Raw genomic sequence first — 27,231 nt, forward strand, 5'->3', positions numbered from 1 at the left:
AACAAGTGCCAATAGGCTGCCTAAGTATGATCCCCAATCAGAGACAACGAGTGACAGCTGCTTCTGATTGGGAACCACACCGGCCAACATAGAACTACACATCTAGATCACAACATAGACCTACACCACATAGAAAATACACACCCTGACTCAACAAATAAGAGTCCCCAGACTCGTGACAATCTTTGCACTGTTTTATAGTGAATGACTGGTTTTCCTTTGTAAATAGGCATAGTTAGTTAGGCCATGTGTGTGTTTCGATAAGACAATTTGACATATCTGTTTTCATAATTTGTTTTGTAAATAGTTAATTTGTATGTGGGACCAATACCTTTTAGGCTTATTCAATGTGTAACAGCAGTGAAATTACCCCATTTGGAGAGGTTGAAAGGACATGTGGATGTCCCTTGACACCACCACAATGTTTGAGCAAGGTTTATATTGTAGAAATTGTTTTTACAGTGACCAATAACTTTTAGTCATATTCAATGAGTAAAACTGTGGAATTACCTCATTTACACACTTAGGACACTTTGGAGAGGTTGAGGGGACACTTGGAGATGTCCCTTGACCGCACCTGAAACCACTTACTAAAACGTCTGTAAAGTTCTAGCTGTTATGTCTATCAATCCCAATTTTTTCCCCGAAGGTTTTTGACTTCTTGTGGAAGCCATCTGATGCGTTTCCAGCTCTATTCATCAAGAATAGACTTATAGATTGTCCATGAAAGAGTGTGTGCTTGATTTTGTGTGATCTGAACTGTGCCATTCTTTATCTCCCAGGTGTTTTCCTTCCAATGATACCAAGTTTATGCATGTCCTTCTCATATAAATCTACATATTTTACCCCCCTTTTCTCCCCAATTTCGATCTTGTCTCATCGCTCCAACTCCCCAACGGGCGGCGAAGATTGAGTAATGCGTCCTCCAAAACATGACCCGCCAAACTGCGCTTCTTAACACCCGCCTGCACCAATGTGTCGGAGGAAACACCGTTCAACTGATGACCGATGTCAGCCTGCAGGCGCCCGGCCCGCCACAAGGAGTCACTAGAGCGCAATGAGCCAAGTAAAGCCCCCCCCTGGACAAACCCTCCCCTAACCCAGACGATGCTGGGCCAAATGTGCGCCGCCCTATTGGACTCCCGATCACGGCCGGTTGTGATACAGCCCGGGATCGAACCCGGGTCTGTATTGACTCCTCTAGCACTGTGATGCAGTGCCTTAGACCGCTGCACCATTCGGGAGGCCCTTGACATTACATTTTAACCTGATCCTGTAGGTGGAGGGCTTCTTGGCAGCCATCCCCTTCGGCACGCTGGTGGCCATCTTGGCTTTGTGGTTTGGCATCTCTGTGCCCCTCACCTTCGTGGGCGCCTAGCCTACTTTGGCTTCAAGAGGCCTGTGAGTTTCACCTATCAATCACACTGTCTGTATGAATGTCTTTCAGGTCATCTTACATCATGTGCATTTCCCTCCTGTGTTTGCGATCTCTTTCATACTGGCATAACAATCAGAGAAAATATAGCACACTATCAAGGGTCTAAAAATGTCTTGATGAGTTTCTATGCTACTCTTTGTGCTCCAGGCAATTGAGCAGCCAGTGTGAACCAACAAGATCACTCGGCAGATCCATGAACATTCCTTCTTCACCAAGCCCGTACCCAACATCGTGATGGAGGGCATCCTGCCCTTCGGCTGCATTCAGCTCGTCTTCATCCTCAACAGCATCTGGCAAGAACAAGGGTCAAGTCTGCCACTCAACCATGAGCCTGAATTAGCCTAGTGGTGCTTGTATAATGATTAATAAAGAAACAAACAAGTAATTAATTGATTATTAATGTGTAAATAACATTTACAATCTAACTAATAAGTAAATACCTAATCATTTATTTGAACCAAGGTCAACTCAGCCTTTAAGCAATGAGACTGAATTTGATTGATTGTTGAGTATTTTCTCAATAGTTTATCTCACCAGATGTACTACATGTTTGGGTTCCTGTTCCTGGTGTTCATCATTTTCCTCATCACCTGCTCCAAGGCCACCATCCTGCTGTGCTACTTCCACTTGTGTGCAGAGGTGGGTGGAGCCATACATACAGGGGTCTGGTTATCACAATAATTGCATCCTGTGCTCTCGCTCTCTTTGTATGCAAATGCATTGTGTAATATTTGGAAATGGATTTCCAGCGTTTCCATTTTGCCAGATTATCTGTGCCGGTATGTTTAACTACCAAGAGTGAAGTCTTCGTGTCAACAGTAAATCTATTTTTGTTTTATGAAAGCATTCTAAATTATCCAAATGTTTCTTTCTCATATCACTCAATTTATCACTGCCTATCGATCCAAGCACTTAGACCTCACTACAGTGTCAATTTGTTTTTATTGAGGCCTCCCTAGTGGTGCAGCGGTTTAAGGCAGTGCTAGAGGCATCACTACAGATCTGGGTTCGATCCCGGGCTGTGTCGCAGCCGGCCGTGACCGGGAGACCCATGAGGCGGCGCACAATTGGCCCAGCGTCATCCGGGTTAGGGGAGGGTTTGGCCGGCTGGGATGTCCTTGTCCCATCGCGCTCTAGCGACTCCTTGTGGTGGCCAGGCGCATGCACGCTGACTTCGGTCGCCATTGCACCTACCTAGTGTTATATGTCACTCACTGACAGTGAGTATGGTTACATACACACAATAATACTAATATTTTTATTGTGAATAGTCAGATTAATATAATAGTTTGATTTAAACGTTTACATGCTTTGCAAGAAGAATGATTTCCCTAATAATTCAGTTTACATGGACACATCTGAAATCAAATCAAATCAAATCAAATTTTATTGGTCACATGCGCCGAATACAACAGGTGCAGACATTACAGTGAAATGCTTACTTACAGCCCTTAACCAACAGTGCATTTATTTTAAACAAAAAAAGTAAAAATAAAACAACAACAACAACAAAAAAGTGTTGAGAAAAAAAAGAGCAGAAGTAAAATAAAGTGACAGTAGGGAGGCTATATATACAGGGGGGTACCGTTACAGAGTCAATGTGCGGGGGCACCGGCTAGTTGAGGTAGTTGAGGTAATATGTACATGTGGTTAGAGTTAAAGTGACTATGCATAAATACTTAACAGAGTAGCAGCAGCGTAAAAAGGATGGGGTGGGGGGGCAGTGCAAATAGTCCGGGTAGCCATGATTAGCTGTTCAGGAGTCTTATGGCTTGGGGGTAGAAGCTGTTGAGAAGTCTTTTGGACCTAGACTTGGCACTCCGGTACCGCTTGCCGTGCGGTAGCAGAGAGAACAGTCTATGACTAGGGTGGCTGGAGTCTTTGACAATTTTGAGGGCCTTCCTCTGACACCGCCTGGTATAGAGGTCCTGGATGGCAGGAAGCTTTGCCCCAGTGATGTACTGGGCCGTACGCACTACCCTCTGTAGTGCCTTGCGGTCGGAGGCCAAGCAGTTGCCATACCAGGCGGTGATGCAACCAGTCAGGATGCTCTCGATGGTGCAGCTGTATAATTTTTTGAGGATCTGAGGACCCATGCCAAATCTTTTTAGTCTCCTGAGGGGGAATAGGCTTTGTCGTGCCCTCTTCACGACTGTCTTGGTGTGTTTGGACCATGATAGTTCGTTGGTGATGTGGACACCAAGGAACTTGAAGCTCTCAACCTGTTCCACTACAGCCCCGTCGATGAGAATGGGGGCGTGCTCAGTCCTCTTTTTTTTCCTGTAGTCCACAATCATCTCCTTTGTCTTGGTCACGTTGAGGGAGAGGTTGTTGTCCTGGCACCACACGGCCAGATCTCTGACCTCCTCCCTATAGGCTGTCTCATCGTTGTCGGTGATCAGGCCTACCACTGTTGTGTCGTCGGCAAACTTAATGATGGTGTTGGAGTCGTGCCTGGCCATGCAGTCATGGGTGAACAGAGAGTACAGGAGGGGACTGAGCACGCACCCCTGAGGGGCCCCCGTGTTGAGGATCAGTGTGGCAGATGTGTTGTTACCTACCCTTACCACCTGGGGGCGGCCCGTCAGGAAGTCCAGGATCCAGTTGCAGAGGGAGGTGTTTAGTCCCAGGATCCTTAGCTTAGTGATGAGCTTAGAGGGCACTATGGTGTTGAATGCTGAGCTGTAGTCAATGAATAGCATTCTCACGTAGGTGTTCCTCTTGTCCAGGTGGGGCTACGTGATGGGATTATCAGGCTACGTGATGGGACTTTGATAAATGCAGAAAATCGCCAATCAAAATAAGTTATATGTTTTTTTTGGGAACTCTATTTGATTCTGAGTTCGGATATATTATGTTTATATGTGAAAACTATTTCTAAGATGCATACTTTCAGCATAAGAGGGATGATTGCACTGCTGGTGCCCGCACATGTGCAAATCAAATACGTCGCTGGAACTCTCATTACACTGTTTACATGTCCTAATAATTTGAAAGATTGCTCAGAAACCAAGTGTTTTAATCGCCGTATGCTTACTCCGATTATGACCTCACGCCGATTAAGATAAGCGGAGTATGGTGTTTAAGTGACATATGCCATACTCGGCCTACTACCATAAACAGTTTAACATTGAGTCATTAGTGTGCATATAAACATATTCAGTGAGCCCATGTCAGTTAAACAAAATTCCATTGGTAAATTAGTCTAGTTAGTCTAGCCAGTTATCTAAACTTTTAGTTATCATGGCCGAATTACCGACCAGGCAAGCAGGGCACGTGCCCAGGGACCCTGATCTCCATGGGGCCCACATTGATTTTTGTTAGTCACTTTCACTCAGATATCATATTAACAAGGCATAGAACATGACAAAATGTGTAGAATTGCAGGAAATTAGCTTTAAAACTGCAAAAACATTACCCCCACCCCATGGCAAAATGTGTAGAATTGCAGGAAATTAGCTTTAAAACTGCAAAAACATTACCCCCACCCCATGGCAAAATGTGTAGAATTGCAGGAAATGTGGTGTAGAAATGCAACAAAAAAATAATGTTCTGTAAACGTATATACCTTTTGTTAATAAAATAATTTTTCTGATAACAGATCCCTCTGTATGTACTAAATTCACCATTAAACCCAATGCAACTCAATACCATTACAATTGAAAAACACTATACAATGTGCATTTAGGACTTTTACCATTGAAGACCATTAGAGACCATAACATTGAAACCATTAGAACTGCTGCCTCATGGTTTGATTGTTCGCCAGGAATGGTCTAACAGTAACTAATCCAGACCTTTTTTTAAGGGAATAAACCACACACAAAGGGTCCGTTTCCTGGACACATATTAAGCATAAAAGAAGAACAAACTGATTTGCTTTCATGGAGGATGACCACACAATTTATTTTCACCATGAGCCAAATCTATTGGTTTTCTACAAAAGAAATGTTGTGATCTATTTAATAAACAAAAGAGACCAGCTAAATGAATAAAAGAGTGTGGCGGTATAGCAGGAACAGCGGCATCTAGTGGTCATAACTGGGTACTTTCACACTACTTTATGGTAAATAATGCAATCGACTTAAATTACAAATTTCTCTGAACAGGGGGAAAAAAACATCACCAGATTCACAGGGAATACATTACATAGTATGGAGGGGGGTCCGTGGGTGGCTTTTGACAATTATTTTGGATTCCTCATGTCTTAATCATTGGTAGAAAGAAGTTTGGTCCTAATCGGATGTTGGGTACTATATTTATTTAATATTATCTGAAACCTATTCATTAAATTGGCCAATTTGGGTACAATCAATTAGCTTAAAAGAGATAAAATAACATGTCAACAAAATAATGTTTCAGGAATGCCAATCTTACCTGTTTCTAACTGCAGACAAAAAATCTGAACAATCTGAGATGGTGGGTGTCATGACTTCCTGAAATGATAAGGAACGACTCAGGTAACTTATACAATAGACTCTACCAAGAACTGTCCACCCCCAAACAATATAATAATATATGCCATTTAGCAGACACTTTTTTCCAAAGGGACTTAGTCTTGTGTGCATACATTTTACATTGTGGGTGGCCCCAGCGGGCCAAACAATGGTTTATACCTTGCTTTAACTTGTCCTCAACAGGTGCAATCACATTCCCAGCAGATAAGTATGGTCTGACCAGGGTTTAAAGTCTATAATGGGTTTGCTGTGTTGGCTCAAGTTATTCTTGATCTTTTCCTCTAAATAGCTGATTGGATTAGTGCTGTTGTGTAAAGCATTAGCTGCCTTACTAGCCAATGTGGATAGAACACTATTGATAGATGCCCTCAGATACTGCTCCTGTTGCTGTTTATAGCATATGCTGTCAGATATTCCATCTGCCATATATTGATCATGTGGAGGTATTTTGGGTGGTTGGGTGTGTGCTATTAAGGCATTCATTAGTAAAGAACTGGGGAAGTGTCACGACAGCTAGCTAACCTACCTCTGACTCCTCACAGATACCTGTAGTCATCACAGATAGCCGAAGTGTGGAAATCTAGTCCAGGTGGTGGGATTGTACCCTTGACCACTACGACCTTCTTAGACAAAGAGACGTAAGCTAATAACTTTGTTTTCGTTGGCTCCAGTCGCTGGTTGAAGTCTCTGAAAGGCTCTTTTCTCTGATGCTGAGTCGGTGTCGTGTTTGATTTAAACAACAAGTCTCTGGAACTAAGAGATCAAGTCTCTTGGAGAGAGAAAGAGAAGAACATGGGAGTCGCTAACTCTAGGGACCACCATCCGTACCACCCCTCACAGTCTCCCATCAAGGTGGTGCTGAAAAGTGAGTATGGATGGAGATGAACTATGGATTGTTGGAGTGTTGTATAACTGTCTTAGTGAGCCTCAAGTTTCTAGAGCTGCAATTGCCAGAAACACAACAGTGTTTAGTCTGTGTGTAGTTTGTCTTTCTACCACGTCAAGTTGAAGAGGTAAGATGTGGTCATTAGATATTAGTAACAACTTGTCATCAGGTTGCATCAGGTTGTAAAATCTCTCATAAGTTATAGTATGACCTGTGTTAATATAACCTACCTCTTTTCATTAATTTAGTTAACAGGGAAAAGGTAAGGGGACAAGGGAAGCTTATAAAGGGATATGAGGAGAAGGAAGTGTGTAATGTAAATAAGGGGACTTAGACACATTATTATGGGAATATACTGTAGTATCATGTATCAAATACTTATATAATCGTGAATCTTAACTCTAAAATAACCTGCAGTTTACAAAGGATTGTTATGTTTCCCAGTGATATTTGACTGTTGATGTGTTGTGCACCATTTAAATCTGGAGAACATTATTTGGATGTATATGAAAAAGGAATGCATTGATGCAAGGAGTTTTGTTTACTGGTGTTCAAGGGAGCCACAGTATTACACTTTAGAAGTAACTGTGCTTTTGGCTGTGCGGTAAGTAGTATCCCATTCATCAGAAGAGTTTTAACCTCCAGTTCCTGATCCACCTCTCTAATCTTCTTCCTGGAGAACATTGGTAGACAGGCTGCAGTCCAGGTGGCTGCCCAGGGATCATTCTATTAGCTCTGACCTCTCTCCTGTACTACTATACCAGTGCCATCACCCTCCACAGACCTGGTTCATGTTTATTAGGACGTGCAACCGAAAACATTTTGCAATGGAAAATTAAAATGAGTGTTTCTTATTGGACAGGTCGAGCAGGTTGTCCCTCCGTTTCAGTTTTATGGTGCCTAATGAACATGACCCTGGTTCATGCGCGAAACAGGAGAAAACTTTTTGAAACAGAGTGAAACAGGGAGGTACTACCTGAACTTGTTCAGTAAGAAATGTCAGTTTTCCATTTCAAAACCTTTTGCTATGGTGTGCCCTACTGAACACGACCCTGGTTCATGAACCCTGGGAGAGGAGAGGGGAGTTAAGGTCGCGACTTTGGGGAGCAGCGTAAGCTGAGGGAGTGTGGGGATGAGTAGGACTAGGTTGTATTTTGGACTATGGCCTTATATCAGTGTTTCTTAATCTTGGTCCTATGGACCCAAAGCGGTGTACATTTTAGTTTTTGCCCTAGCACTACACACCTGATTCCACTAATCAAAGGTTTTATGATGAGTTGACTAGTGGAATCAGGTGTGTGTAGTGCTAGGGCAAAAACTAAAATGTGCATCAATTTGGGACCAGAATTAAGAAACACTGCCTTATATATTAAGAGGCCTCTAATCTAAACTATTATGCTACTGTGTCTTAAATTGGCACTAGGCCACCGCAAGGTCATGTTCATTAGTTCACGAAACAAAACATGTTTTAAAACATTTTGCAATGGCGAATGAAAGCCGTTTCTTATTGTCCAGGTAGTCTCTCCCTGTTTGGTGCCTAATGAACACAACCCTTGGCTTCCTCACACTGGACAATGCTTTGTCAGACGTTTTTGAGACATTGTAATGCCTATTATATTATTCTAGGGGCAGATCTGCACTTTGTTTAATGTTTTGCAGTCCCTGATGCACACTGAAACACATTCACTACATCCTGTTATGACATCTTAACATTTTAAAGCTGTGTTATTGGGCGATTCTGTGGTAAATTTAACCTGAGCATGCAAAATAAAGTTAGTAATTTTCAAACTAAACCACTTTCATAATTATCCTTAGGTTCTAAATGTTGGAGTTCAAGTTTTATTTGACCAGTTAAAATAGAAAATTGCATGAATTTTGGCCATTACAGAGTAGGAGGCCAAGTCTTAAATAAGTATTTTCAGTCAATCATATTTCATGGCTTTTCGAAAGTGCTCACATCTTGTTTTTCCACTCACAGCTGTCCACCAGTGTTTGTTATGAAATTGAGATGTTAATGAAGTAATACAGACTGAATTGGAGTGTCTTTGGTTGTATTTCCTAGTTCTACAGTTTTGTGAAGATAGGGGGGTGATTGAGACAGGCAATGTGACATCCATAATGTTTTTAGGATACGTTTTTGTAAAGCATGCCCCTTACATCGGATCATCTTGACACTTTCTCTGCAAAGCTAACTTTCATCAAGGTTTTATATGGTCTATAATTGGTTTCTGCCTTTTTATTGTCAGTATCTGTTTTCAGCTTTATGATATCCATAACATCCATAATGGGCTACATATAGAGGGGCGCTGTTTTGCTCGCTTGGATGCTTTCTCCGGAGATAAAGTTTCAACAGAGAGGAAGAGGCGAAGCGAAAGGGCACACTCTCGGAAAATCTGTCCATTATAAGCCCAATGCGTTTCTATGGAAATAATATGCAGACCTAAGCTTCACGCCTGCCTTCCCGCCTTTGGGACAAAGACTCACATTGTTAGGGCGGAGACATGAACATCTCGTCATTATATACAGATCTCTGGTTTCAGCCTGTTGCGAATTGGAAAGGAAAGTTTGTAGGTGATAGTGCACTGTTAGGATGCTGGATTGCCCTAAAGTAAATTGATGTTTCGCCTAAATTATATAATTACTCCTGTCTAAATTAAATCTTTCAAAATACTTAACCAGAGAGCATGACTTAGCCACAGAGGATCATTAGCTTTAAAAAAAAAATTGCTGTGGATTGTTTCAAAACACTAGTGTGTTTGGGTAGGCCGCAATGTGGGTAGTGCTTGTGACAATAGGTCTAGCTGATTGAGTTGCGGCTGTCAGTGAAAGGCGTCTAAAATATGTGTGAAGATAATGTGTCGAGAGTATAATTTAAAATGCCGCATCAAGAAAAAGGGGAGGGGGGTGTGGCGAAGATATGGTGCGTCTCTCGAGAATGCATGCATATGTAGGAAAGTGCCCATTTGGCAGTGTCTTATGTCTTAACTCACCACTAATTTTTTCTTTGCCTCACACCAGTCAACAAAGTCTGTTTTACTAACATCCATGCGAATGATAGTTCCTCAGTATTTTAAAAAATCATTCCAACGCTCCCGGCCTCGATAATCACCAAGCCTCGGAGTGAAAGATCAAAATATCATGATTTGATGATCTCATATATCCTATCCAGTAGAAACATAATAAAAAACTGCTTCTGTTCTAAGCTTACTGGCGCAGGAAACTTAGAGGGCCCGGAATAGGCTTGTTGATAAAATGTTACAAGTTCGTTAGCGACAGCTTCCGGCCAGACCCTGTGATAAATTGATACAATGTTAAACTTAACTAGCAATAGCTCAAGTCAAGACAAATAGAAAGGGAGGCCGACTGGCGGAGTAGAGAGATGAATGTGATTGAAAGAACTGGAGTTTTCATCAGGATATTTTCTACTGTTTTTATTTGTCGGCTTTAAGCCTATGAATTTTACTTAGTTGATGATGGAACTTATAGGCCTACTGCTGCATTGGCCTATATGCTATCTCTGAGTTCTATGCTCTCATTTATTTGCCAAGAACAGCTCAAATAATGAAATGACAGTCCATCATTACTTTAATATTTTTGGTTCCAACCGCTGTGTCTTTGTGAGGCGCGGTGTGGGTGAACGGATGATCTCCGCATGTGTAGTTCCCACCGTAAAGCATGGAGGAGGAGGTGTTATGGTGTGGGGGTGCTTTGCTGGTGACACTGTCAAGGATTTATTTAGAATTCAAGGCACAGTTAACCACCATGGCTACCAAAGCATTCTGCAGCGATACGCCATCCCATCTGGTTTGGGCTTAGTGGGACTATCATTTGTTTTTCAACAGGACAATGACCCAACACACCTCCAGGCTGTGTAAGGGCTATTTTACCAAGAAGGAGAGTGATGGGGTGCTGCATCAGATGACCTGGCCTCCACAATCCCCTGACCTCAACCCAATCGAGATGGTTTGGGATGAGTCGGAGGCAGAGTGAAGGAAAAGCAGCCAACAAGTGCTCAGCATATGTGGGAACTCCTTCAAGACTATTGGAAAAGCATTCCAGGTGAAGCTGGTTGAGAGAATGTCAAAAGTGTGCAATGCTGTCATCAAGGCAAAGGGTGGCTACTTTGAAGAATCTCAAATATAAAATATATTTTGATTTGTTTAACACTTTTTTGGTTACTACATGATTCCATATGTGTTATTTCATAGTTTTGATGTCTTCACTATTATTCTATAATGTAGAAAATAGTACAAATAAAGAAAAACCTTGGAATGAGTAGGTGTTCTAAAACTTTTGACTGGTACTGTATATAAAAGTTTTGGGTTTGTTGTTGTTGCATGTTTTGCATGTTATTTTGGCATTACTTCATGTCACATATCAGTTTGCAAACAATAAAAAAATATATCATTGAGTTAATAAAGCCGCATACAAACATGGTCTGTTTTTTGCTTTCTTGAGTAATGCAGCTCCAAAATGCAGGTGTTTCAGCCTAGCCCAGTGCTTTCTGTGGTGGTGGGGCAGCCAGCGGAAAATACAGAGCGTAGGGGTTGGTAATGCTCTCTAGTTGCGCCGTGATTGGCTCAGTGTTCTGTCACTCATGGGGACACTACATCACCGCTTTATGTAGCCCATAATAGTTTGTGGGCACTGTTTGTCACCGTTATAGTGCAATTGATTTATTGTTTAGTGTTGTCTTGTGACTGCTGGCATGCATCTAAAACATTTTTGGGGGGTTTGCGCCACCAACATACAGTGGGGAGAACAAGTATTTGATACACTGCCGATTTTGCAGGGTTTCCTACTTACAAAGCATGTAGAGGTCTGTAATTTTTAATCATAGGTACACTTCAACTGTGAGAGACGGAATCTAAAACAAAAATCCAGAAAATCACATTGTATGATTTTTAAGTAATTAATTTGCATTTTATTGCATGACATAAGTATTTGATACATCAGAAAAGCAGAACTTAATATTTGGTACAGAAACCTTTGTTTGCAATTACAGAGATCATACGTTTCCTGTAGGTCTTGACCAGGTTTGCACACACTGCAGCAGGGATTTTAGCCCACTCCTCCATACAGACCTTCTCCAGATCCTTCAGGTTTCGGGGCTGTCGCTGGGCAATACAGACTTTCAGCTCCCTCCAAATATTTTCTATTGGGTTCAGGTCTGGAGACTGGCTATGCCACTCCAGGACCTTGAGATGCTTCTTACGGAGCCACTCCTTAATTGCCCTGGCTGTGTGTTTCGGGTCGTTGTCATGCTGGAAGACCCAGCCACGACCCATCTTCAATGCTCTTACTGAGGGAAGGAGGTTGTTGGCCAAGATCTCGCGATACATGGCCCCATCCATCCTCCCCTTAATACGGTGCAGTCGTCCTGTCCCCTTTGCAGAAAAGCATCCCCAAAGAATGATGTTTCTACCTCCATGCTTCACCGTTGGGATGGTGTTCTTGGGGTTGTACTCATCCTTCTTCTTCCTCCAAACACGGCGAGTGGAGTTTAGACCAAAAAGCTCTATTTTTGTCTCATCAGATCATTGACCAGGTCCTGCCGTGTAGTTCTGGGCTGATCCCTCACCTTCCTCATGATCATTGATGCCCCACGAGGTGAGATCTTGCATGGAGCCCCAGACCGAGGGTGATTGACCATCATCTTGAACTTCTTCCATTTTCTAATAATTGTTGCCTTCTCACCAAGCTGCTTGCCTATTGTTCTGTAGCCCATCCCAGCCTTGTGCAGGTCTACAATTTTATCCCTGATGTCCTTACACAGCTCTCTGGTCTTGGCCATTGTGGAGAGGTTGGAGTCTGTTTGATTGAGTGTGTGGACAGGTGTCTTTTATACAGGTAACGAGTTCAAACAGGTGCAGTTAATACAGGTAATGAGTGGAGAACAGGAGGGCTTCTTAAAGAAAAACTAACAGGTCTGTGAGAGCCGGAATTCTTACTGGTTGGTAGGTGATCAAATACTTATGTCATGCAATAAAATGCAAATTCATTACTTAAAAATCATACAATTTGATTTTCTGGATTTTTGTTTTAGATTCCGTCTCTCACAGTTGAAGTGTACTTATGATAAAAATTACAGACCTCTACATGCTTTGTAAGTAGGAAAACCTGCAAAATCGGCAGTGTATCAAATACTTGTTCTCCCCACTGTATACATGCTAAAATGTTTGTGTCTCCATTCAACTGGTAAATAAACATTTTGATATGGCCTTAGCCTATGCAGTATACTATTTAGGCTACTTTTAATTATGTAGTCAGTCCTAAGGCACTATGCTTTCTGCTGACATTTTAGAAACGTTCCAGATGATGACATATTTTGATCAAGATTAAGATTTGAACGTCTATTTCAGACTGTTTCAACCATAACGAAGTAGCTATGCATGTTTTGACCTAAGACTTACAAACTCAGACTTTTGCTAATATTTTCAGTCTCCCCAAAATGCTTGCCAATTTCATGTAACATCTTGCCAATTTTTTGAAGTCCGCTTTTTGGGGTAAATATAACATCCATAACGCTGAATGTAACATCCATAACGCTGGAATCGCCCTATTGGAACTCTTGCGTGTCTTGCAATGTGACTGTAGGATTTCATAAATCATGGTGTGTATCTGCGGCTTTAGACTGTAAGACTGTATCTAGCAATGAATTCCGACCTCCTGCTCCTCTCCTCTTAAAAATTGGCATGGACAATAACATGCAGTATTTGGACACTGAGGAGGTGGATCCATGGTTCAGTTGGTCTGATGTGCTTTGTGTACAGGCATATGGTCAGATAAGGCTTGTTTTAGCACTTAAGGGCAATTCCACGGGAACGGAATTGCGCTTACTCCGATTTTTCAATTGAAATGTATGCATAAACAAAACAATTGATTTCAAAGTTTTACATACCATACAGCTTTATGCACAAGGACTACTTTTAACAATTGACACTGAACATTTCACGAAAACACATTTACTGGAAGAATGTGCCGATGCAAAGTTTGGTAACAGAATTTCTGTAAAATCTCCCTCTGTTTTTTATGCGACCATGTTTTCCAAAAACCGTTAAATATCTGCTCAGAATTAAGATTCAAAGATGTCTGCAGAAAGAATGGGGTGCCAACTATGACATGACACCTTGAGTTTGAAAAAATATATTTTTGTTATTGATCTACAGTAAGTGAACTGTCGTTCTCTTCATGGGGATGTATCCTAAATAGGTATGCAAAAGTATAAATATGCAATATCCTCCTTTGCATATTTGGGTATTATTCTACAAACAAAGCTATTATTTTAATGAGCTCCGCCACCAAACAAGACCAAATATGGTTGGTCTGGACCAGACCAAATCTGAACCAATCATAGACGTCTAAGTTTGAGAAAGAGAGAGCTTGTCCAGACATCACACCTTTGCTTTGACCACAAGATGACCACCAGCTGAACATAACAATATGCCAGTGGAAGAGAGGACAGTAGTGAAAATTCCATTACAACACTGTAACAAATTGATAGGTCTACCTTTACTTGTTACTTCTGTGAACTTTCATTATCCTCCCTCATGAGGGAGAGGAATTAGAAAAATCTTAAATATTAAAGATATGTGAGATATGTCTCCAAAATATAGACTCTTAGATACGCTCCTATGAACTTCACATGTTGGTGCTCATGGATCCTTTTACATGGAAATGACCTTAATAGGGTTCACCTATAGTGTTATTCTTATGCCAAGGATGAGAGAATTAGTTGGTCAGAATCAACTAGGGCTAAGAATTTCTTATCAAAGGATGATAAATATCAGTCAATCAATCAATGAACCAAACAGTCAATTAATTGGCCAAGACATACAGCATCGTTGCATTTGGCTACCTCTCTCTCTGTTCAGTAGCCTAAATCCACCACAGGAGCAGTGAGGATTAGTGCTCATAACAGGCTAACACTTAGCAGCTAACATGCTAGCATGCAACCCTGTGTTTGTCTGACAATGACATTGCGCAACCCCCTGCAGCTGCTATCATGGGCTTATGCTCACACATGTCAAGCCTCTGTGTGCGTGTGTGCAGTGGCGGCTCCTGAAAAAATTCTCAGGAGGGGCAATTTTTCTGATGATTTAGGTGACCTACACACATTTTAAAAAAGATATGTCCAGCAACAACATGAAGACAGGGGCAGCATATAAGTCAATACCAGAAGCATTTATTGACTGATCTGGGGAGATGGATTCCAGTTTCTGTGACAGATTATAAATAATCTCTGATGCCTTTGTTATATTAGCTTTTGGTTGAATGTACTGTGGTAGTAAATATATAATGTTATAGCTTGGTCTGACTAAAATCTTGTGCATGACCCATTTTGTGTTGGGCGTTTGTTTTCAATCAATGCTGTTCCTATCCTATAACAATGGACAAAAGAGTCCTATCTTGTCAGCCTTGTCAGCAGGTGGCCAAGGACAACACCCACGCCATAGGTCTCTCAGTTCTTCCAACTCACGAGTTCTTGCTCTGAGGACACACACACACACACACACACACACACACATCATCACTGATAACACACACACACACACACATCATCACTGTTAAACACACACACACACACACACAAAAATCCCCTCTCTTTAGGCTGAACATTTGAAGACAGAGAACCCGACTCAGAGCCAATGCAACAGTGGAGGGGACCTCGCCCAACTCATCAGGACCAATCAGAAGATCAGAACTACTAGATTCAACCTACATCATTTATTGTATAAAATGTCTGCACAATGTTTTCGGGGCTCTCTTCAGATAGCTCCCTAAGAGTTTGACGAACGAGTCCGTGCACGCGATTCCAGATATCTTTACCTCTGAATAAACTGCCTTTATTATACCATATCCACCCTGTCCAAAGTCTCTACTTGGTCTCAGTTCTCCAGTAAACTTGTGATTATCAACAGTACACAACGGTAACAAACAATTGGGGGAACTCACGGGGCAGATAGTAAGGTCGCAGTGACACAGAAAGCAGTTCAATGTCGGGGGTACAGAGTCGCTCTCTTACCAGGATCGATCTGTGACTGTCAGATCGCGGTCCGCTCTGACCAGGGTGAAGCCGGCCGGCTCCACTTCTCCGGGACTCTGTCATCCAGCCAAGTCTCCCAGCTGTATTGGATTCCGCTGCAAGCAGCGTTTTCATTATTTAGTCCGTTCGTAGCGGGTATGTACACGATCAACAAGATCAGTCCAAAACCCACCACTGGAAATGGTTGGCAGAATGTTTGTAAACTAAGTGTACAAATTAAAAACATAAAATAACGCCACTAAGTGTACAAATTAAAAACATAAGATAACGCCACACTGCAGGTCGCAACAGAGACGCTGCTAGCCGCTATTTGCTTAGTTACGTTCATGGTTACGTCACGTATGACGAAAGCGCGTAAGTGCAAGCCCACAGACACCCATAGAGATTGTATTGAAAGCTTTGAAATTTGAAAAAAATAGATTTTACATGACAGGCTATGAGAGACTTCTGGGCGATTTTCAACCTGACTGAAATCGCCCCAAAAACGGGCGGGGCCATTTGAAGCACGACTTTAGCCTGATTTGACATTTAGTGGCAGTCAGATCAGATTACAACACTGATAACTACTGTTGCCGTGATATAATTGATTAGAAAAAAAATCCCTTCCTTTTCCAGTTTGGCAGTGCGTCGCCCATATCGCCCTATTGAACAGGCCGTCCCTGCGTGTGTGTATGTGTGTTTTGTTTGTGTAAGCTTAGCTACATGCACAGTGATTTATTTATTTGAAAGCCACTTGAGTCAGTAGGTTGTAGTTGACAGCTGTGTACATTGGGGGTAAACGAGTATCTATCTAATGGGTTGGTTCTATCTTTGTTGGTTCATGATCTAAGAAATAGGGATTTGTTTAATCAATTGAGGAGTTGTTTCAGAATGTAGTTATTATCAGAAATGTGAGGTCCATTGAGTATATTGCAGTCACCTGGCAGTCTCCACTCAACACTCATCTCTCAGAGCAATGCATTGTGGGGTAGCAGACACTACATCCTGTTATGTGGCACCCGATTACTGCGGTAATCCACTGGACTGTTGTCCATGTGTGTGTGTGTGTGTGTGTGTGTGTGTGTGTGTGTGTGTGTGTATGTGTGTGACTGTGGGTAATACACTGCACTATAAATAACCACTTTGATTTCTATCGCTCTCTCTCTCTTGTTCTGTCTCTCTCTTTCTCTCTCTCGCTCTCTCCTGCTCTCTCCCGCTCTCTCTCTCAAAGTTCCCTTAATTTGTTTCCAGCACTATGACTACCAGCAGGCAGCAGAGTATTATACTGAGTCTCTTTGCAGAAAGATTCTTACAGACGGGTACACACAAACACACCGCTCCTTGAGATGTGCTTCAGCAGTATCAAGTCAAGCCCCAGATATCTCTAAACCTTAGATATGAGCTAACACGGCAATACCAGTAGAGATTCACTCAGAATATCTGGTTATCTCAGAGGCAGACATTGACAGAGTGCCTAGAGAACTATTCCTGCTTGCATGTGGAGGTCTATGACTATTCACTTATTTACCTTGTTGGATTTGTACGATTCTGCTTTGGTTGGTTCTGTTAACCCTACATGTTTTCTCACTTCTCACTCTGTTCAGCAATTCAATCAATCAATCAATCAATTTTATTTTATATAGCCCTTCTTACATCAGCTAATATCTCGAAGTGCTGTACAGAAACCCAGCCTAAAACCCCAAACAGCTAGTAATGCAGGTGTAGAAGCACGGTGGCTAGGAAAAACTCCCTAGAAAGGCAAAACCTAGGAAGAAACCTAGAGAGGAACCAGGCTATGAGGGGTGGCCAGTCCTCTTCTGGCTGTGCCGGGTGGAGATTATAACAGAACCATGCCAAGATGTTCAAAAATGTTCATAAGTGACAAGCATGGTCAAATAATTGATAAGCAATTGATGGCATGAGTCTAAGACATGGTGACCTAAGAAGAGACTGTGAATGTCTCCACTTCTGCATATACAGTGAGCTCCATAATTCATTGGACAGTGACCATGTTTTTGTTATTTTGGTTCTGTACTCTAGCACTTTGAGTTTGAAAGAATACAATGACAATGAGGGTGGAGTGTAGACTGTCAGCTTTAATTTGAGGGTATTTTCATACATATCGGATGAACCGTTTAGAAATTATAGAAGCTTTTGTACATGGTCCCCCCCATTTTCGGGCATCAAAAAACATTGGACAGTTTAACATAATGTAGAATAAAGTAATCATTGTTAATATTTGGTCGCATATCCTTTGCATGCAATGACTGCTTGAAGTCTGCGATGCATTGACATCACCAGACGCTGGGTATCTTCCCTGGTGATGCTCTGCCAGGCCTGTACTGCAGCCATCTTCAGTTCCTGCTTATTTTGGGGACTTATTGCCTTCAGTCTCCTCTTCAGCATGTAAAATGCATGTTCAATTGGATTCAGATCCGGTGATTGACTCGGCCAGACAAGGATTTTCCACTTTTTGGCCATTAAAAACCCCTTTGTTGCTCTAGCAGTATGTTTAGGGTCATTGTCTTGTTGCATGATGAAGTGCCGTCCAATGAGTTTGGAGGCATTTGGTTTTATCTGAGCAGATAAAATATTTCTGTAGACTTTCATTCATTGTTCTACTTCTGTCTGCAGTCACATCATCGATAAAGACAAGTGAGCCTGTTCCACTGGCAGCCATACAGGCCCAAGCCATAACACCCCCTCCACGGATGAGGTGGTATGCTTTGGATCATGGGAATTTCTTTTTTTTCTCCACACGTTCCTCTTTCCATCCCTCTGGTACATGTTAATCTTTGTCTCATCTGTCCACAATACTTTTTTCCAGAACTCTTGGGGCTCTTTTAGGTGCTTTTTAGCAAACTGTAATCTCACCTTTCTGTTCTTCAGGCTTATCAGTGGTTTGCATCTTGTAGTGTACCCTCTGTAGTCCTGCTGGTGTAGTCTTCTACGTATGGTAGACTTTGACACATCTACACCTGCATCCAGGAGAGTGTTTTTGATCTGTTGGGCTGTTGTCAGGGGGGTTTTCTTCACCATAGAGAGTATTCTCACCGGTCATCCACTACAGTGGTCTTCCTCAGTCTACCGGGTCTTTTGACATAATTGAGTTCACCGGTTGTTTTTTTCTTGTTAATGATGAACCAAACTGTTGACTTGGGCATGGCCAGGGTTTTTGCAATGTTCCTGATTGATTGATTTTCATTTCTGAGCCTTATGACGGCCAGCTTCATTTGCATCGACACTGCTGTCTTCCTCATGTTGTCACACCCCAACAACAACCTCCAAAGGCAATAGCAAAGTCTAGAATCAATACTATTCATCAACAGCTCTCCTGCATTCACTAACGACACAAATTAATACACCTGCCTAATGACACACATCTGTGAAGCCAATTTAACAAATACTTGTAGTACCTTAAAATGGGGGGACCATGTACAAAAGGTGCTGTCATTTCTAAATGATTCATCCGATATGTATGAAAATACCCTCAAATTAAAGCTGACAGTCTGCACTTCACCCTCATTGTCATTGTATCCTTTCAAACTCAAGTACAGAACTAAAATAACAAAATAATGGTTACTGTCCAATGAATTATGGAGCTCACTGTAGAAATACCCCCTAATAAACCATTAAACAATGGCTAGTTCTGGCATTTGGAAATGAAATCTTTGCACCTGTTTTGATATAATGCCATAGACAATGCCATAGACGGAATGATAGCTAGGAAGCTACACTCTGTAATGAGTGCTGTGACATGACATTCAGAGGAATGGCAGTGGACATGCACAATAAAACACTGAGTAAAATATCCTAACCTTCGGGAACCAAACTGATGTATTTAATTATCTTTATGTCCCTTCAGGACGCAACGAGCCCCTGAAGAAGGAGCGTCCTAAATGGAAGAATGAGTACCCTATGACGGAGGGCCAGCTGAGGAGTAAGAGGGATGAGTTTTGGGACACAGCCCCAGCCTTCGATGGCAGGAAGGAGATTTGGGACGCGCTCCGAGCGGCAGCAGTGGCCGCAGAGCTCAACGACGTGGAACAGGCTCAGGCCATAGTGGACGGAGCCTGCATCACACTACCACACGGTTAGATCCACGCATGCACACACGAGCTCACACGTTCCGTCCAATGATTAATATATACACTAGACTGACAGGGGGTGCTGTTTTCAAGCCACTGCTCATCCATCTTGGCACTTCCCCACCACTGTAAATAATATTTTGGAAACTATAGAAATTGATTTATTAATGTCTACATTTGCTTTTGCCACATCTATTCTATTACAGATACCTTAATGCCTACTTTTACATGATATTATGTGAGCTAAACATATAGAAACATTTTCTTTAAAGCATAATTCTTTAGAAAGTTCTTGTTACTGCCCCCACTACACAGTGGCATATATTCATAGATGAGCTGCAGGGCAGGAAAGAGACTGCTCAGGGATATTACCATGAGGCCATTGGGGATTTTAAATTTTAAAACAGCTTCAGTGTTCAATGGCTGTGAGAAAACTGAGGATGGATCGACAACATTGACATTGACTATCTCTTTAAGCATGGTCAAGTTAATGACCATGCTTAATGACCATCAACAATAATGACGTAAATGTCAGAGTGAAAAGAAGAATATAAATACACCGAATAAATATTCCAAAACATGCATCTTGTATGCGACAAGGCACTAAAGTAAGGGAACACACCTTTTGGCCTAAATGCAAAGCCTTACAGTGCCTTCAGAAAGTATTCACACCCCTTTACTTTTTCAGCCTGAATTTAAAATTGATTAAATTGAGATTTGGTGTCACAGATCTACACACAATACCTCATAATGTCAAAGTAGAATTTTGTTTGTAGAACATTTTAGAAATTAATAAAAAATGTAAAGCTGAAATGTCTTCAGTCAATAAGTATTCAACCCCTTTGTTATGGCAAGCCTAAATAAGTTTAGAAGTAAAAATGTGCTTAACAAATTGCATAATAAGTTGCATGGACTCATTCCGTGTTCAATAATAGAGGTTAACTTGATTTTTGAATGACTACCCCAACTCTGTATCCTACACATACAATTATCTGTAAGATCCCTCAATCGAGTAGTGGATTTCAAGACCAAAGAGTTTTATCAATGCCTTGCAAAGAAGGGCACCGATGTGTAAAAATTAAAAAAGCAGCCGCTGAATATCCCTTTAAGCATGACAATGTTATTGCAATTTTGGATGTTGTATCAATACACCCAGTCACCACAAAGATACAGGCGTCCTTCCTAACTCAGTTGCTGGAGAGGAAGGAAACTGCTCAGGGATTTCACCACGAGGTCAATGGTGATTTTAAAACAGTTACAGAGTTTAATTGTTGTGATATGAGAAACTTGAGGATGGATCAACAACATTGTAGTTACTCCACAATACTAACTTAAATGAAAGAGTGAAAAGAAGGAAGCCTGTACAGAATACAAACATTCAAAAACATGCATCCTGTTTGCAACAAGGCATGTAAATAATACTGCAAAAAAATTGTCTAAGAATTGAACTTTTTGTCCTGAATACAAATTGTTATGTTTGGGGCAAATCCAACACAACACATCACTAAGTACCACTCTTTTCAAGCATGGTGGTGGCTGCATCATGTTATGGGTATGCTTGTCATCGGCAAGGACTAGGGAGTTTTTTAGGATAAAAAGAAACAGAATAGAGCTAAGCACAGACAAAATCCTAGAGGAAAACCTAGTTCAGTCTGCTTTCCAAAAGACACTGGGAGACAAATTCACCTTTCAGCAGGACAATAACCTAAAGCACAAGGAGTTGCTTACCAAGATGACATTGAATGTTCCTGAGTGGCCTAGTTACAGTTTTGACTTAAATCAGCCTGAAAATCTATGGCAAGTCTTGAAAATGGCTGTCTAGAAATGATCAACAATCAACTTGACAGAGCTTGAAGAAGTTTAAAAAGAATAATGGGCAAATATTGTACAATCCAGGTGTGCAAAGCTCTTAGAGACTTATCCAAAAAGAAACAGCTGTAATCGGCACCATAGTGCTTCTACAAAGTATTGACTCAGGGGTGTGAATACTTATGTAAATTTGATATTTATGTATTTCATTTACAAAACACTTTGTCATCATGGGGTATTGTGTGTAAATGGGTGAGAGAAAAATATATTTCATCCATTTTGCAAGCTCTTCCTATCCTCCTGCCCATCCCATTACTTTTTCACGCCAATACGCATGCTCATTTATTATTTGAGTGCAATGAAAATGAATAGGACATATTGACACATGAAAAGCAGCGAAGCTCTCTGCCTGCCTTTCGGCGTCTGTTAGCTGTCATGTCAATGCCTTGCATTGCATTGAGTTTGGAGGGTGGGAGAAAGGCACACAGCGAGGCTGCCTTTCCCCTGGCCTCCTTGCGGATTTTGTACCAGATCACCGCACTGGAGTGCCAATATGGCCGACCGGTGGCTTCAAAGCCTCTCATTGGCCAATACATAGCATCAGCAATTCAGGGTTTATATACAACATTGGTTTCATACCAATAACTAACTTGTAACGTTTAACTAATATAACATTTGGCACCAACCTGACGGCCATTATAATGCTATATATTAACCTATGCCTAAACCCAAATCGACCCCAAACTCCCTATATGCACTTGGATTGGTATCAATAAAGTAACAGCTCCACCATGTCTTCTTATAGCCTGGGTGATGAAGCCTGATGGAACCAGCCTGAATGACATGACATATGGCTTACCCATAGAAATAGAAAGTACATTTTTAAAATTATATTTCTATGTGGCATTCTGCTTCACTTAACACTGTGATCAGGCTGGTTTCACCAGGCTATGGGTGTCTCTGTGGTTGTCAGATTACATTTTAGTAATTTAGCAGACGCTCTTATCCAGAGTGACTTACAGTTAGTGCATTCATCTTAAGATATTTAGGTGGGACAACCACATATCACAGGCATAGAAAGTAAATTTTTCCTCAATAACGTAGCTGTCAGTAGAGTCAGAGCTAGAAGGGGGGTGGGGGGGGGGGTCAAGTGCAAGTGCTGGGGGTTTTTATTGGTGGGGGGGGGGGGTCGAGGTGAGGGGGAGGATTATTTAAGATACTGTTTGAAGGTAGGGTTTCAGATGTTTTCGGAAGATGGGCAGGGACTCTGCTGTCCTAGCTTCAGGGGGAAGCTTGGGGTGCCAGGACAGAGAAGAGCTTGGACTGAGTGGGAGCTGCCCTCCCGTAGGGGTGGGAGGGCCAAGAGACCTGAAGTGGCAGAACGGAGTGCTCGGGTTGGAGTGTAGGGTTTGAGCATAGCCTGAAGGGGGCAGTTCCTCTTGCTGTTCCGTAGGTATGCACCATGGTCTTGTAGTGGATGCGAGCTTCAACTGGAAGCCAGTGGAGTGTGCGGAGGAGCGGGGTGACAGAGAACTTGGGAAGGTTGAAAACTAGGCCGGCTGCAGCGTTCTGAATAAGTTGCAGGGGTCTGATGGCACAAGCTGGGAGCCCAACCAACAGCAAGTTGCAGTAGTCCAGACGGGAGAGGACATGTGCCTGGATTAGGACCTGCACAGCTTGCTGTGTGAAGTAGGGTCGTACTCTACGGATGTTGTAGAGCATGAACTAACCGGTGCCCCCGTACATTGACTCGGTACCGGTACACCCTGTATATAGCCTTGCTATTGTTATTTTACTGCTTCTCTTTAATTATTTGTTACTTTATTCTTTTTTTTTTTTTTTTAGGTATTCTTTCTTAAAACTGCATTGTTGGTTAAGGGTTTGTAAGTAAGCATTTCACTGTAAGGTCTACACCTGTTGTATTCGGCGCATTTGAACCTGCAGGAGCGGGTCACTGCTTTGATGTTTGCAGAGAATGACAGGGTGTTGTCCAGGGTCACGCCAAGGTTCTTTGCAGTCTGGGAGGGCAACACTGTGAAGTTGTCAACCGTGATGGAGAGGTCTTTGAGCAGGCAGGCCTTCCCCGGGAGGAAGAGCAGTTCCGTCTTGTCGAGGTTGAGCTTGAGGTGGTGGGCCGACATCCAAGTTGAGATATCTGCCAGGCACGCAGAGATGTGTGTCGCCACCTGCATGTCAGAAGGGGGGAAGGAGAAAAGTAGTTGAGTGTCATCCGCATAGCAATGATAGGAGAGACCATGTGAGGATATGACGGAGCCGAGTGACTTGGTGTATAGAGAGAAGAGGAGAGGGCCTAGAACTGAGCCCTGGGGGACCCCAGTAATGAGTGTACGTGGTGCAGACACAGATCCTCTCCACATCACCTGGTAGGAGCGACCTGCCAGGTAGGATGCAATCCAAGAGTGTGCATAGCCTGAGACGCCCAGCCCTGAGAGGGTGGAGAAGAAGATCTGATGGTTCACGGTGTCAAAGGCAGTGGATAGATCTAGGAGGATAAGAACAGAGGAGAGAGAGTCAACTTTGGCAGTGCGGAGAGCCTCCGTAACACAGAGAAGAGCAGTCTCGGTTGAAGCCTGACTGGTTAGGGTCAAGAAGATCATTCTGAGAGAGATAACAAGAAAGTTGATCAGAGACAGCACACTCAAGTGTTTTGGAAAGAAAAGAAAGAAGGGATACAGGTCTATAGTTTTTGACGTCAGAGGAGTCAAGTGTTTGTTTCTTGAGGAGGGGAGCAACTCGGGCCATTTTGAAGTCAGAGGGGATGCAGCCAGTGGTCTGGGATGAGTTGAGGAGGGAAGTGAGGAATGGGAGAAGGTCTCCAGAGATGGTCTGGAGAAGGTCTCCAGAGATGGTCTGGAGAAGGGAGGAGGGGATGGGGTCGAGCAGGCAGGTTGTCGGGCGGCCAGACCTCACTAGTCGCAGGATGTCATCTGGAGAGAGAGGGTAGAAAGAGGTCAAGGCGTAGGGTAGTTTTGTTTGAGTGAGACCAGTCTACTCAATAGGCTGAGTGAAAGAGGAGCGGATGTCGTCAACCTTTTTTTCAAAATGGTTGACAAAGTCACCCACAGAGAGGGAGGAGGGAGGGGTGGATTAAGGAGGGAAAAGGTGGAAAATAGTTTCCTGGGGTTAGAGTGGTAGAAAGTGGCTTTGGCAGTGGATACAGAGGAAGAGAAGGTAGAGAAGAGGGAGTGAAAGGATGATAGGTCCTCCGGAGGTTTAGTTTGCAAATTCTGCTCAGCTGCCCGCAGCCCTGTTCTGTAAGCTCGCAATGAGTCACTCAGCCACGGAGCAGGAGGGGAGGGCCGAGCCGGCCGGGAGGAAAGGGGACAGTGCGAGTCATAGGATGCGGAAAGGGAGGAGAGTAGGGTCGAAGAGGCAGAATCAGGAGACAGAAGGGAGAAGGATTTAGCAGAAGGGAGAGATGATAGGACAGAAGAGGAGAGAGTAGTGGGAGAGAGACAGCAAAGATTGCAACGGCGCATGGCCATCTGGGAAGGGACTGAGTGGTTAGGGTTGGAGGAAAGGGAGACAGAAAAGGAAACAAAGTAGTGATCAGAGACCTGGAGGGGGGTTGCAGTGAGATTAGTAGGCGAGCAGCCTCTGGTAAAGATGAGGTCAAGCGTATTGCCTGCCTTGTGAGTTGGAGGGGATTGGGAAAGGGTGAGGTCAAAAGAGGCAAGGAGGGGAAAGAGAGAGTTGGAATGAAATTAATCGAAGGCAGACGTCATTAGGTTTTAGTTGCCAAGTACGAAGAGTGGTGAGCCATCGTCAGGAAATTATCTTATCAAGGTGTCAAGCTCATTGAGGAACTCTCCAAGGGCACCTGGTGGGCGATAGATGACAATAATGTTATGCTTGAGTGGACAAGTGACAGCATGGAATTCAAATGAGGAGATGGACAGGTGAGAGAGGGAGAAAAGAGAAAATCTCCACATAGGAGAAATGAGTAGCCCTGTGCCACCACCACGACGACCAGATGCTCTCAGACTATGAGAGAAAACATTGTCAGATGAAGAAAGAGCAGCTCGAGTAGCAGTGTTCTTTGGGGTGATCCATGTCTCCGTCAGGGCCAGAAAGTCAAGGGACTGAAGGGCAGCATAGGCTGAGATTAACTCAGCGTTCTTGACCACAGATCGGCAGTTCCAAACGCTGCCAGAGACCCGGAATTAAAAGGGTTGCAGCCAAGGGGTGGGGAGCGTCTGTGAAACCTACAGGGAGAGGTGCGAACAGGTATAGAAAACACACACATAGTTGACAAAGTTACAGAAGAGCAAAATGAGATAATCTATAAATAACTAGGTAAGATATTCAAGTGAGAGAGTGGTGTGGAACCTCCCATATTACTGCTGTGTGGTTATATAATAGTCCTGGGCAGCATGACAGGACATCAGGCATTTAGCTACATAGACAGCAAGGACACAGTGGGGGACTGTAGCTCCGGGAGGAGGGTTGGCCACCCTTAGTCTAGGGGTCCCTAGGGGCTATTGGTTAATTTGAGTCAGGACTGCTACTGAGGTTTGTTTTGTGTCTTTATCTGTCCTCTTCAGGTACTCTGACAGAGAGTTATGATGAACTGGGGAACCACTATCAGCTTCCTGCTTACACTCTTACCCCTCCCGCCAATCTCATCACTGAACGCACCAATGACAGCGAAGCTCCAGATCAAAAGGAGCAGAAAAAGCCTCCCACCTTTCCCAAAGAGGAGTTCCAGCTGCGAGTTCGCCTCTCATGCGGTAAGAGAGACACTATACTAGAGCGGGGCGATATGGACAAAAATTCATATTGCGATAAATTGCATGAATTGAGGCAAAAACAATAAATATAATGATAAGTTTATAACATTAATGTGCAACACAGTTATTTTTTTTTCATTATCCTTTAAAATACTACTACTATTTTGGTGGTTGTAGCCATCAAGTGTACCATTAACAATCACCCGGATTGGCAAACATATTTCATTTCAAAGGAACAATATCAGCAAAATGCCTGCGATAAGTGGTCGATGTCGATAATTTCCGGTTTATCATCCCAGCTCTACACCCCACCCTTTTTCCGTTGAGTTGCTCCATCTGCTCAATTTCTCTCTGGGGATTCCTCACGGAGATCTGGAGGGTCAGCACATGGCTGATATTTGGAAATAGATTAGACATCTGTGGTGCATTCAGTGAGGGCAACATTCCGAACGTTGCAGGAAGAAATATAATGAATAGAGTTGACACCATTCCCCATTCTTGAACAGACCCTTGATTGTAGAAGTAAATTGACCAATGTCTCTGTCCTCCACAGGTAAGGACCTCCGTATAAGCGCCTCCATGTCAAACTCCATTTCCCAGCTGAAGAGAGTCCTGGAGGGGCAGGAGGACATTGAAGCGGCCCACCAACGCTGGTTCTTTGCAGGGAAACTGCTCACAGACAAGACCCGACTCCAGGACACCAAGATACAGAAAGACTTTGTGGTCCAGGTCATCGTCAACAACTACTCACCAGTTACCAGACTCATATCAAACTGA

The 27,231-nt window shown here is 42.9% G+C and overlaps 1 protein-coding gene across 1 annotated transcript; it reads left to right on the forward strand.

Annotated features, from left to right (window-relative positions):
* Positions 1–1,672: 1,672 nt before the first annotated feature.
* LOC311110557 (ubiquitin domain-containing protein 1-like) lies at positions 1,673–27,231 on the forward strand (the record flags this gene model as incomplete). The annotated part of the gene is made up of 6 exons (XM_084153063.1): positions 1,673–1,731; positions 1,963–2,077; positions 6,640–6,760; positions 19,672–19,899; positions 26,269–26,454; positions 27,008–27,231. 6 exons carry the CDS (start codon positions 1,673–1,675, stop codon positions 27,229–27,231), a joined length of 933 nt encoding a protein of 310 aa, XP_084009189.1.

Source organism: Coregonus lavaretus (assembly GCF_964263955.1).
Source record: "Coregonus lavaretus genome assembly, chromosome: 36".
Lineage (NCBI taxonomy): Eukaryota > Metazoa > Chordata > Actinopteri > Salmoniformes > Salmonidae > Coregonus > Coregonus lavaretus.